At 40.0% G+C, this 13941-nt stretch overlaps 1 protein-coding gene across 2 annotated transcripts in view; it reads right to left on the minus strand.

The window, feature by feature from the left end:
* Positions 1–2611: 2611 nt before the first annotated feature.
* The window catches only part of DSTYK (dual serine/threonine and tyrosine protein kinase), a 60249-nt gene continuing 48919 nt past the window's right edge, over positions 2612–13941 (minus strand). The window contains exons 7-13 of one of the 2 annotated variants that reach the window (XM_044673042.1): positions 13143–13272; positions 12632–12788; positions 12095–12227; positions 8982–9095; positions 7038–7152; positions 3239–3373; positions 2612–2799 (exon numbers count right to left, since the gene is read on the minus strand). In XM_044673042.1, coding sequence (XP_044528977.1) covers positions 2612–2799; positions 3239–3373; positions 7038–7152; positions 8982–9095; positions 12095–12227; positions 12632–12788; positions 13143–13272 — 972 coding nt within the window. The remainder of the gene's footprint in view (positions 2800–3238; positions 3374–7037; positions 7153–8981; positions 9096–12094; positions 12228–12631; positions 12789–13142; positions 13273–13941) is intronic. The other variant, XM_044673043.1, reaches the window with a different exon arrangement.

Below are 13941 nucleotides of genomic sequence, written 5' to 3' on the forward strand. Positions count from 1 at the left end.
TCCTAAAGTATAATACAGTACAATACAATTCATGACATTCGTTCACTTAGAAATGTGTCAGAAGATAAGGAAACAGTTAACAATATCAAAACAAGAGCAAACATTTGTTCCAATAGTAAACTTGCTGAGTGTTTAAAGTAATCCCCCAAGCACCCAAGACTGGCTGGCCTGGCCACTGTGCACCTTGCTTTTCTCAGGTTTATTTTATCCTTAATCTCACTGGCTCCCAGAAAAAAATTAGTAACATATGTACATACATGTGTATATACTTACATGGATATAGATAGATCATATGGATATATACACATAAATACATTTTACTTATACACACAGAGGAGTATGCTAGAAAAGAAACATTTGTTACAAGACCAAACCAACAGAGACGAGGTTGAACAAAAAAATCTAGTGGATGGGGGAGGAGCACACTGCTGTGTGTAAATGTAGCCATGAGCTAAGGACATCAGAGGCTGTGGGTGTCTGTTGTGAATGCTAAACTCAGTCTAGACATTTTTTTTAACCCACTTCTAGTTAAACAACTGATTAAAATGTAAGGAGACATAGTTACAAAGCAGAAACTGTACAAGACTTTTTTGAAAGTCCACGCAGAACAGATGTCTGTTATTGTCTTTTTCTGTACATTCTCTACTCTCCCACAAAGAAAATAAATACGAACTTCCCCTAACTTGAGACTTAGGTTCCCTCTACCACAAAAATGCTGGTACCTACAGAGCCCAAAAGGAAAACTGGTTAATACTGGTAAGAATATAACAGCCTGGAATAACAACAGAAGCTAGGGGTCCAAATCATTTTCCTAAGTAGGAAGAATGCTCTAGAATAGTCCACATAAAAGAAGTGTGATGCCTAAGGCCTCAAAGATAAATAAATAGGTGACTGGGTCTTCAACTGCAACTGAAAGTTCTTGGATACAAATGGAATTTCTGAAGTGTTAGGCACGGCAGCAGCCCCTGCTAAAGATAGTCAATCAGACTAGGCTTTTATCTCGAGGTTCTATCATTCTCCTTTTGCCATATGTTAATAGTCAAGCCAAAAAAACCTAGAAAGTTCCCACAATAAATGCACCATTCATTGTGTATTTTGTACCTGGTTGCAAAGTATTCCAGACACTTTAGGAACAGAACACAGTAAAGCAGGTTATAGCTGCTGGGACACATAGCTTGAGTGACAAGCAGGAGTTTCTCATCCTGGTCCATCAATCCTGTCAATTCTCTCTTTATTCCTCTTATTTAAAAAAGAAAGAGCTGGGTAACTGATACACGAATTCAGAAAAGCTGGAAGTCAAGACTTAAGAAGAACTGAAGTGACCATAGGAGTCTTTCATATACTAAAACCAGATCTCTTCCACTTCACGTTCTTTGTGTGAAAATTCCCCAAGGACATTTCTGTGTTCCACTGCTAACTGCTAAGAGGGGAGTTACCCTTCCAGGCGGACAGCTATATGCAGTAACTGTGCACCTCTGAACCCGCTACAGTGCTCTTTTCTCTCTCTTCTGTTAGTTTGACTTCTAGCAAATGATATTTAAAAGAGAGAAAAAGGAATGAGCAATAGAAGGCCTGGTTAAAACATATTTGATAGCAAGCAAGATTTTAAAATGTCAGTGTATTAGGTTCAAAAAATAAAGAGAAAGATTTGTTTTTCAAACATTCAAAAACGCAAAATAGTTCTCTTTCTGGGAGGTCTGAACTTGGGTAACTCCCATAAAAGCCAATGACCTCCAAGGTGTTTCTTATTTCTTGGGTCTCACCCAAGCATTTTAAACTGGGCTATGCTTACCCAGACACCCCAGCCCACCAAGCATCACTGCTATCTGAAGCTAGTTTCAAAACCAAGAAGACAAGATCTCACCTGCAGCCTCTGGGGTTAACAGTAACATGAACTCTTAATAACTCATTTCTTTGGGGAAACCAAAGTGGTGCACTGGTAAAACCTTCTCCCCATATGTAAACTTAGCTGGCAATGCAGAGAGCACTGCTGACTTTATTTACAGCTACCCAAACCTGAGGCTTCATGCTACTGCAATCAAAGAGCTCTGGTTAGTCAGGAAAAACCAGACATCTCTCAACATAATTCTTTCTCCCTCTGGCCCTCTCTCATGTTTCCCCTCCCCAAATTCCATCACCTAAACTTGACATTTCTGAGGTCCTATCCTGACAACTGGATGGAACCAAACTAATTAACACCTGATGGAACAGAAGGCAGTCAGATGATGTCTCTTTATATTACTGACATCATAATACACCATCCAGTGCTTTGGGAAAATTCATGGATCTCAGAAATGAGGAGGTGGGATTTGCTCTGGCTCCAAAGGCCAAAATCTCCCACTCTTCAGCTTTTATCTGTGACCTAGACTGTCTTTTGTGCTTGGATCATTGGCACAGACAGAACTGATGAAATGCGCTAGGACAACAATCCAACTTCTCATAGTGACTGAAATCACCATAGTTTTGGGAAGCTATCTCAAGTTACAAAGCCAAAAGCAGTTCCCTCAGAAGTTTCCTATGATGTATATAATGCCAAGTTCTTCCTATGACCAGGGAGTTTAAAAACAAGAGGATAAGAGAAAGTAGAAGAAGAGACAGAGAAAAGAGGTCTTCAAGTAGAATCATCTAGTCCTTTGTTTGGTTGCTCAGAGTTTGACTTGCACAGCCGGTCCATGATACCCTGGAGCATGGGCTGAACAATGCCTAAGAGAGGCCTCCGGGAAGGATCACCATCCCAACAAGCTTCCATCAGCTGCCAGCATTCTTCATCAAACACTGGGAGTCGCTCTGGACGGGCTCCTGAAAGGAAGAAACATGAATATATGATTCTCTAGAGCCAGTCTGTAGGAAACCAGTGCAATTCATAGAAAAGGCATCTACTCCCATAGCTTTCTTTAGTGCCCAAGTGACCCAACTGGGATTTAAGATGAAAACTAGTAAAACAAGGGTTGATTTTTTCAAGTTGCAGTAGGACTTAGGTATGAGAAAGAAACTAGAACAATACCAGAGGAGATGGGAACTATCCTTTTCACATGTTTAGGGCAAAAAAAATATTGATCATCATTTTTCTGGGAGGGCTAAATATAAAAATTTCTTATGAAGAATGGAACCATTGCTCATTCCTGTATCAGGGTTTATAAGAGACAGAGCTAGCCTATCTAATGCAATCCTTATTCCCAGGTGACTCTGATCAGCAGAAGGAAACAGAGACAAAAGGGGCAGGGCTTGGCATTCCTACCTCTCCGCACATTGTTCCAGAGGTGGTCCTTGCTGGCACACCTTTCGAATGCTTCAGGGAGCTTTACAGAACCCGAGCAGATGTACCAGAAGAGGATTCCAAAAGCATAGACATCCACAGAATTATCATATTTCCCTACACAAAAGAGGATGAGGAAACAGTAAGTCACACTCACAATGGTATATTTGTAGAGAACTTAATCCCTTGTTTCCTCCAGAGGCCTTTCATGTCTGTGAGTTCATCTGAGTGTCACAACAACCTATAAGACTGCCAAGGCTTTATTTATCCACATTTTATAGATGAAGAAACTAAGAATCATGAAAGTTAAGTGACTTGTGTTATATTTAAAGGAGGTCACTTGTATCTATTAAAAAAAAGGGGATGCCAAGAGTTATCAACAGTCAGGAATAAAGCTTAATAAGAACAGCAGCACAAGCAAGCATGGAGGCAAGATGAATCATGTGTGTACTAATACAACTGGGGGAGGGGGAGGGATGAGAGCCGAAAAAACTTTGGTTTAAATGTCCAATAATTAGCACTATTTTAAGCTGTTTTTCAAAAATTATTATATGCTAGAGTTATCACTTAGAGCAGTGATGGTGAACCTATGGCAGGGTGTCAAAGGCGACATGCAGAGCGCTTTCTGTGGGCACTCGGCCACCCCCCACAACCCCAAGATTTCATTACTAGAAAGGCAGAGGGACTTGGGCAGAGCTGCTCCCCTCCCCCCTCCACCACACCTGATGACATTTTTTTCCCACATCCCCTGACCTTCTGCCCAGCAGCCCAGTGGGAAGGCTTCCTCCCTCCCCTGGGGGTAAGGGGTATGTGGTGTGTGCTCCGTACTAAGTGGGGAGAGGGCCATGGCAACTGGTCCGGGGTGTGGGGCCCTGCACTCCCTCTCTAAAAGGTTCACCATCACCGACTTAGAGTATTGCGTGCTAAATTTGCAATATATGGTTTGTTTGTTTTTTTAAAAACCCTTACCTTCCATCTTGGAGTCAATACTGTGTATTGGCTCTAAGGCAGAAGAGTGGTAAGGGTAGGCAATGGGGGTCAAGTGACTTGCCCAGGGTCACACAGCTGATGCAATATATGTTTTATTCCCTAATTTGGCTATAAACTCTGGTGAGAACACAGATCTTTTTTCACTTCAGTTTTAGATGTCCCCCAGGACCAAGCTCTGTGTTCTGCAAATAACAGATGTCTTATTTGTGGAATTGAAGTTGAACTGAATTTTAAAATAAGAAGGTCACACTAAAGAAAGTGTATATATACTAAAAAGTAATGGGAAATTAGGTTGAATGGAGCCAAAGTATATAGGATCTTGAAAGCCATGCACAGCAATTTAGACTTTCTTTAGTGAACAATCTATTATTCTTTCTGGAGCAAAACAGTAACATAATGAAAGTGATGGTTTAGAAAAATTAGTCTTCTGAAATAAGACAACCAGGAGAACAATTTTATTCAATAACAGCATTATAAAGACAAGCAACTATGAAAATCTTATGAACTCTGTAATGCAATGACCAGAGGACATGTCAGAGGACAGAAGATAAAGCATGCTCTGCATCTACTTCCTGTTAGAAAAGTGATGAACTCAAGATGTAGAATGAGATGTACATTTTTGGACACTGCAAATCCATTTTGCTTAACTATGCATATTTGTTACAAAGGCTTATTTTTTCTCTTTTTCCCCCCACAGGGGGAAGGGAAGAGATGAGATAGAAAATAAATGCTTAATTGAAAAATAATTAAGTAAAAATGTTTTTTGAAAAAAATAATTAGTCTCAGAAACCTGCAGGAAAGATTGAAATGAAAATCACCTCAAGGGATGGAAATTAAGTAGGAGGCTACTGAAATAATCTAGTTACAAGGAAATGTATATATTAAAATAAAACCAATGGAAATGAGAAAAAAGGACCAATTCAAGAGGCATTTTGAAGGAAAAAAAGATAAGACAAGGCACAGGACCATTCTAGACCACTGAGCCTTGGATTATTCTACTTTGTAAAAGGAAGAGATCCTGTAAGAGATGCCAACTAAAGGAAATTCCAACTTTAAACAGCTCCTTCCAATTTCCAATTTTGACCAATGGCACTATTGCTGTCCAAAGTATCTAGCTCAAAACTTTAGAGTCAATTTTGAATCATTATTCTTCTTTCTCCATCACCAGCAGTCACCAACTCCCCAAAATGATAAGCAAGCTAATTATAGAAAAAAAAGGAAAGATCTGCAGGAACTGATGCAGAACGAACAAAATAAGCAGAACTGAGAAAATATTGAACACAGTAATAGCAATACTGTACAATGATCAACTGTGAAAACTTGGCTATTCTCAGCAATACAATAATCTGGACAATCCTGAAAGACTTATGATGGGGAATGCTTTCTACCTCCAGAGAAAGAACTGTGGAGTCGTCTTTCACATCAGTGTATTTATGGTTTCATTTTGGGGTTTGGGTTATGTATGAGTTTGCTCTTACAACAGTGGTCAATATGGAAGTGTTTTGCATGACAAGAAAAATAAAATTTTAAAATAAAATAAAAATAATCCCAAATTTGTCCCTTCCTTTTCATTCCAACTACCACCAACCTAATCCTCATAATTTTATTTCTGTAATAGCCTCCCTAGTTTGTCTCTCTGCTCGTCTCCAACTTCTAATCCAGATTACATATGACTAAAAACATATTGCCTTATACATACTGCTTTAAAAAAATGAATCTTCTACGGAGCTCCCACAGAATCAGAGAATATTAGAGCCCAAGCTGGGAAGGGGATACAGAAACTTAAGAGATCATCTAGTCTAACCCTTCCCCTTTATAGATGAGGAAACAAAGAGGTATAAAAGAACTTGCCCAGTGTCATACAGGTGGTTGATGGCATAGTCAAGATAAGAATCCTATCATCTTACCCCCCATCTAATTTTTTCTCACTATACCACAACTTTTTCATCATACCATTCTTCTGTTCAAGAACGAAACAAAACAAAACTTTCACTGTTTCCCTATTGTCTAATATACTCCCCTGCCAGGATTTCAAAGTGCTCCATTATGACATTAGTTCTCCCACAACTTTCCAAACATGAACCTCTTACTCTAGCCAATCTTGTCATCCTGCTGTCATTAATGTTTCCCCCCCAATCCAAACTTCCTAGAAATGTCTCCCCCTTTCCCCATGCCATTCAAAAACTTCCTATGTACCTTCAAAGTTTGTCTCAGATTCTACTTTCTCCAAAGGCCTTCTCTTTCAATACTCCAGCCTTCAATGATCTCCTCCTTCTCTGATCTTGCTTAGCAATAATAGTATGGCATACATAATTTTCCTTTCATTACATATTCTTTAATTATATGTATTTTATATTGGTCACTAGTTATTTCACCTACTTTAGCATAGTCTCTCATGCTAGATTATAAGTTCCTTGAGGGCAGGAACCATTGCTTATACTTGATCTTCTCCCCCACAACACCTATGCACAATCCTGGGTTCATAGGATGCCTGATGACGGATTTTATTGATTATGCATCAGAAACCTCTGAAATGGTATCTGAGAGATCTGTTGGTGGTATTTTTGCCCTGATGGTTCCCTCTCCTTTGACATACTAACCTTTCCCTCTCTCTCTGTGTTTCTACTTCCTCTTCTTCAATAATTTCTTCCTCCTCTCTTTTTTATTCTTGCTTCCTTCTCCCTCACATATGTCTATGGCAAGACAATTGCATTCAGCTCTTCTGGTGGTTTTCAAAGCTAAGAAAGTTGTTGATCCATGTCCTAAACCTCATTATCTCCACCAGCCTCACCTGTGAAGAGCTCTGGGGCCATATGGATTGGGGTACCCACAATGCTACCAGACATCATGGCCTCAGGTTTGCAAAAGCCCAGGTCAGTGATCTTGGCTCGGTTCTGCTTGTCAAGCTGCAAAAGATGCAAAGCCAACAGTGAGATAATAATACTCTTCCCCTTTCAGCCTCCTACAACAAGGGCCTCCTGGTTTTTGATCATCTGGTTTAATATATATCTTTGATCATCTGGTTTAATATATATCTTTAAAAAAATCCCCTCTACAACATACCCAACAAGTGTTCATTTAGTCTTTGCTTAAAGATCTCCAGTAAAGGGGAAATTCATTGCTTCCCACAACATTCCATTTCTGGATGGGTATCATTGTGAGGAAGCTTTCCCTTATATCAGGCTTAGATTTGCTTCATTTCATCTTTCACTCATTGTTCCTGATGCCAAAGGGAATGAGTGTGATTCTTCTTCTAGGTAACTAGCCTTAAACTACTTGAAAAACAACTCTCATGTTCCCTCTTTTCCAGGTTAAACATCATTAAATCTTTCAACCAATCTACAAATGGCATGAAATTAGGCCCTCTTCCCCCAATCTTAGTCATTGTTCTCTGAATGCTATTTTGCTTTTCAATGTTCTTCCAAAGATGGGATATCCCATACTCAATGGAATAGTCCAGATAGGGTAGGGCCACAGCAGGGGACAGCAGGACAGTCAGTATAACCTAAGATTTCAATGGCTTTCTTGACAACCTTACATATCACACTATTGACTCATATTAAACTTAAATCAGTCAACTAAAATTCCAAGATCCTTTTCAGATGAATTGCTGCCTAAGCAACTCACTTGTAAAGTCAATTCTAAGAGCCCAAAGGCAAAAATTTACATTTATCTCTGCAAAATTGCATTTTATTTGTTATGGTCAATAGCCTGACTATTATCCAATGTATTAACAAGTATATCATCTATGCCTTTATTCAAGTTACTGATAAATATGTCAAATGTTGTAGAGCCAACCACAGATCGTGGTACTCCATAATGGAGATCCTTCTCCATTTAAATACAACCATTAGCAACACTCTTAAGAGTTTAGCCATTCAAAAATCTGAATTCATCAAGCTAGGCTATGCTGAGTTTTTCTTCCACAATAGCATTAAAGACTTGATCAAATACTTTGTTAAAATTTGGATAAACCATAGCTACAACATTCTCCTGATCTATCAGTTTCATGACCCTATCAAAAAAAGAGAAAATAACATTAGATTATTGAAATGGTGATTTTTGTCTTCCAGTTATTCTGGACTTCAGATTCACTTGCAAAACAAGTTCATCTGGAGAAGCATTTCTGTTCCCAACTGCCCCCTCAGGCCCAAAAATATATACCACAAGGTTGATGAAGGCTCCCTGATCATTTGAGAAAAGTGTCTTAAGACTCCCAGTAGCTTTCTCCACTGAGAATCCAAAAAAAGCCAAGTCTCACAGCCCAGCTGACTGTCTGAGAATTTCCTAGGCTACATTTTAAGGAATTTTGAGGACCTCTCTCTTTCCCAAATAGCTCTTCTCTCTGTACCAAGAGTCACTAGAAATATAGAGCACTGATGATGAAATATTAAAACTCTTTTCAAAGCAGAATGAATCAGAATCAGAAGATAATGCTTTGTAATTGGGATAACAAAGTTAAAGCAATGTTAAAATCGTTTTGCCTACTAAGCTACCTAGATCTTTCTCATACCTCTTGGAGCACAATTTGCATTTCCAGCTGAGGCAGAACAGGCCAGGCCTGAGGCATACTGAAAGCAGCTTGTATTCTCCCCACTTGGCCATTCTCTCCCTCCCCAAGTGTCTCTGACCACAAATCCAAGGTCTAGCTTGTGATAGCTTAGCTGCCATCTCTTCACTTCTCCCACCCAAATTCTTTCTATCAGAGGCTTTAGTCCAAAGGAGAAGCCCTTACCAGCACATTTTTTAGTTTGATATCACGGTGGACAAGCCCCTGGCTATGCAGAAAGCGGATTCCCTCCACCACATCCAGGGCTATCTGCAGGCGAAGCTTCAGAATCAGCCCAGCCTATGAGAGACAACAAAATGCACTTGTAATATTCAGGATAACTCCTCACTTCCTGGTTTTTCAAGTAAGTAAAGACACTTTCAGTGAAGTTATCAAAGAGACAAATGTTCTCTAATATAGAAAGAAAGAAATATGAAATAAAGCCTGGGGATGTAAAGGAGAGGAGAGGAGTCAAGTAAAGAGCAGAACACTTTAAGAAAGACAAGTTCAAATCAAATCCCTGGGAGTCACAATGAGGTTAAGCTCAACAATTCCTACATCTGGCTAAGACTAGGTGCAATCCAAAAGCTGAAGAGACAGTCTTATTGATGATACCTGGACCAAGAAGAGTACCTGTATCATTAACAGAACTGCCTTTCAGCCTTAACTGTAGGAATTTCTACATCCCTCAAACAGATTTCCTCTGATTGCCACATGAGGGGCTTATTTTACCACAGCTGAGCCAGATTTGACTTTATGGATTACAAATGCCCAAACTGCCCATAATATTTTGACCAGTTGCCAACTCAGGGCTCTCTACATTATAGCAGACATTAAATTGCCCACCATGAAGTGCTAAATCATCAGTCTGGATTACACCAATGGATGATAGGAACTAATCTTAGCTTCTCAGAAATGGAGAGAAAAAAATTTATTTTTCAGAATTATTTTCCATTTTAAGCCATTAGCAGCTAAATGTTTCTCAAAGTTCCTGATCCCTTGTGGTATTTCTACATTTCCCCTGGCCTGCTGTTGAGGCCTCCATATGTTGGGCACCATGTGGATTCAGCAGGGGGACCCAACCCAGATGCTCTGTGGTAAATGCTTTCCTCTTCCCCTATGCTCCCACTATAGTGGGAAGGAGAACTTCTTTGTAGGCAGAATAAGAAAAGCTATGCACTTCCCTTTATTGTTGTAGCTTTGGGCAAAGGAAATTCATCATCTAACTCAAAGCTTGGCCATAACTCCTGTTTTTTATTCAAAAACCTTCAAAGGTCAAAGTCTATTTCTTAGTATGGCATTTGAAGCCCTCCATAATTAAGTCTTAAGGTATCATTTTAACCTATCTCCTACTATTTCAAGAAATAAACCCCCTGCTTCAGTCTGATTTGTATATTAATTGCACCACTTCCGGGCCTCCCAACAAATTCTGGCCATTTCTTCCAATGGTCCTTTGATCACTATTCCTCCTACTGGGAGCATCCTTCTCTGCCTATTCAAATCTTGCCCATCCTTTAAGGGCTAGCTTAAAACTACCTACATCGTAAAGTTTTCTTTGTCCATCCCAGCTCATACATAATATTCTTAGTGTCTATATCACTCATCTCTCAATCATATACCAGTTGGTACTTTTACTTATCTTTTTCAATGGTATTTGTCTTCCTCAATTAGATTGTAAGTTTTTTGAGCATAAAGTCTGTGTTCTCCATGTCTTTATATCCCTCATAATGCTAAAATATTTATCAAGTAACCTTTACTATGAGCAAGGCATTATGGGGAACAAATATGGCTTGTAAGGTGCAGTCTCAGCTCTTATTAAGGAGTTTACAAAACATAAAAAAGGATGACAGATAATTTAAAGACAAAGCAGAATGAAGGATTAATTCCATGAGAGAGACACAAAGAGTTATATGGGTGTTGGAAGGAGAGAAAACTCACATATGGCTGGGGGAATCAGGAAGTGGTATTTGATATGGGCCTTAAAAGATGTGTAGAATTTCCATAGGCAGGAACTGTGAGGGTGAGGGGTAGAGGAGCATTTCAGACAGAGGAAGCAGCATAAACAAAAGTACAAAGCACATTTGTATTCCAAGTAAATGGTCTAATCTGGTTAAGGTACTGGGGTGTACAGAGATATATAAGACTGGAAAGGCTGACAATGCCAAACTGCAAATTGCATGCCAGGCTGGAGTTTAATGTTATTTAATAGACAGTGGAGAGAGAGTGAAGAGTTGTTTGGTTTTTAATCAGGGAAATCAAAAGACCAGAGCTTTGCTTTAGGAAAGCTAACTAAGCCAGTAGTTATATATGTTACACTGGGAGGGGGACAGACTGAAGGTAGGAAGCCTACTAAAGTAATTCAGGCAAGCTATAACAAGGGTCTCCACTACAGTGATCATTTTGAGAATGGGAAGATGGAGATGGATACTAGACACTGAAGCAGTAGACTCGGTAGATCTTGACGAATAGCCTGATGTAGAGGAGGAAGGAGAGGAAGGATGACTAAGGTTTTGAACTTGGATAACTTAGGTAATAACTATCCACAGAAACTGCAGTTGAGGAGTTGGTTTTGAGAAGGAAGATGATGTCAGTTTGGGGTTTAAGTATGAAGTACCAGAAACAAATCCAAGTGGAAGTATCATGCAGACAACTGGCAAACTAGAATGAGAGCTCAGTAGAACTCTCAGGTCTAAAGATAAAGACCTGAGAATCCTCTGCATAAATATGATGGCTAAAACTATGAGAGACCAACAAAGAATAGTCTAAAGAGAGATTAGGTAGCCAAGGTAAAGAAAGAGGTTCAGAAACACAGGGCTGGTCAACAGTTTCAAGAATAGGTCACTGGCCATGGTGAGTAGGAACTGACTAGTGTCCTTTGGGAAAGCACATTCAGGAGAGTTATGTGGATGAAAGCATAGAAAAGTACTTTATATGTAGCATGTGCTCAATAAATGTTTTTGGCTGAACAAAGAGCACCTCACCTAAGTAGAAAGCAGGAGAGTTATGAGAAATCTGCATATTAATTACAGTAAGGAGCCTGGACTTCACTATGACCATGGAAAGATAAACTTCTAGATGATTGTACTCTAGATATATTAAATATAATCTAAGGCAAGAAACCATCTCAGAGAATAAAATGTCGAAGAAGGTCTCTTGGCATCAAGCAACGAGGGAATCAAGGAAACTAATTTAGTATTTTGTGAAAACCTGGAAGCTCTAAGCAGGAAAAAGGAAGAAAGTAAGAAGGAGAGCTAGGAATTTAGTAGGCAGTCTGGCCTGGGTTATCTCCCTGCCCTCACCTTCAGCCCTGTGTAAAGGTCCCGGTGTAGCCGCTCCATGATGAGCAGCACTGCAATACTGGAGCCACCGCCGTAGTTGTAGTCGATGACGGAACCATGAAGATCCACCAGACGCTCATGCTTGGGCAGAGACCTGGTAGGAAGGAGAGGGGTCTGGGCTACAAACCACATGCCCCAATTCCTATAAGGCATGCCAGGACTCAGGGAAGAAAGGCCCTCTAGATTAGTTCAGAGGACAGAAATCTGACTCACTTCCCAGGCCAGGAACCTTAAAGTAGCTGAGCCTCCCTAACCAACAAGGAAAGTAACACAGAAAGACAGGGAAAGGAAATTGGAACAGGAAGGGATTTAGGCTACCAAGGAAGCCTTGGCCTTGGAGGGAGTCCAGTTTCAAGCCCTGGTCTATAACAACCCAGCATTCAGAAATGGAGAGAAAGGACACCATTAGCCACCCTCTATCCTTGGAGTGGAGAACTTAAGCTAGACCTCTGGCTGCTTATATGCATCTTTGCCCAGATAGATGGAACCATGACCCACCTCATATAGTGAAACTCCAATGCCAAATCATTCCAGTGCTTCTCATCTGGAGGAACAACTGACTTCAGGGCACAGGGGAAATGGCCTCCCCAATTGTCACACAGGTACACCACACCATACTGTCCCCGGCCTAGCTCCTGACCCAGTTTAGGTTTACCTACAAGGCACAGAGATAAAGGATGGCTAGGGCTCAATGAGCTCTCTCTGGGTGTCTACTTAACAGAGAACAACAACTTTAAGAGAATCATAACTAGTGGTCATCACAAAACCTTTGGAAGTTATTTATCTGGTTTAATTCATACATGTTGGTGTTATCTGGATTATATGAGTAGCATATCCAAATAAGAAAACTTCAGTAGTTTAAAAATAGATTAATGGTTTACACTAATTCACAAGGATGCAAAAGAATTCCTAGCAATCACCAGGATGGGTATTTTCACCAAGGTTGGGACAGAATTAGCTGTTATCCAGCCCCTTCCTCTATCCTGCTCAGAAAAAATGACAGACTCACGGTGCACCAAGACATCTTGCAGAGAGCGGCTCTCCAGGGAAAGGCGGGCCAGGCGTGGGGCATGATCTTTCCGAACCTTTAGCCAAAGGTCTTCAGTTTTCTCCAGCCGGCCTGAATGTCCAGCTTCCAACTAGAGAAAAACAGGAGAGATATGACCATGATCTACTTGCCTAGAGTCCAATCATAACCACATATAACCCCAGCCCCAAAAGAACAAGTAGATGCTACAAGGCTGTGGATGAACTGGTATACATGTCTCCTATATTAGATCTAGTGCCTGAGAAACCTCTTTCAAATCTTGACCTTGCTACCTGTCTGCCCTTTCTTTAAGTATTTCCCTTTTTTTATAAGTGTTTATTCTCATGTAAAAATAAGGGTGTTTAGTTTAGATGTCATCCAAGATCTCCTCTAGCTCTAAATCTATCATCCTATCACCACCTCACTCTAGTGTCTAAGGCAGCTGGTGATATAATGGATAGAGTACTGGACCCAGAGTCAGGAAGTCTTGAGTTCATTTTTTATCTCGGGCATTTACTAACTGTGTGACCATAGGCAAATCACTTCATTTCTGTTTGTCTCAGTTTCCTCATCTGTAAAATGGAGATAATAATAACACCTACCTCCCAAGATGGTTGTGAGGATCAAATGAGATAATATTTGTAAAGCACTTAGCACAATGCCTGATACTTAGTAGGCACTTAATAAATGTTTGTTTCTTTTCTTCATTCTTTCTTTCTTTCTTCTTCCTTTTTTTCCTTCCTTCCTTCCACAATCTTCAAAACAAAGGGATTGGACTAAA

This window comes from Gracilinanus agilis, chromosome 4, assembly GCF_016433145.1.
Source record: "Gracilinanus agilis isolate LMUSP501 chromosome 4, AgileGrace, whole genome shotgun sequence".
Classification (NCBI taxonomy): domain Eukaryota; kingdom Metazoa; phylum Chordata; class Mammalia; order Didelphimorphia; family Didelphidae; genus Gracilinanus; species Gracilinanus agilis.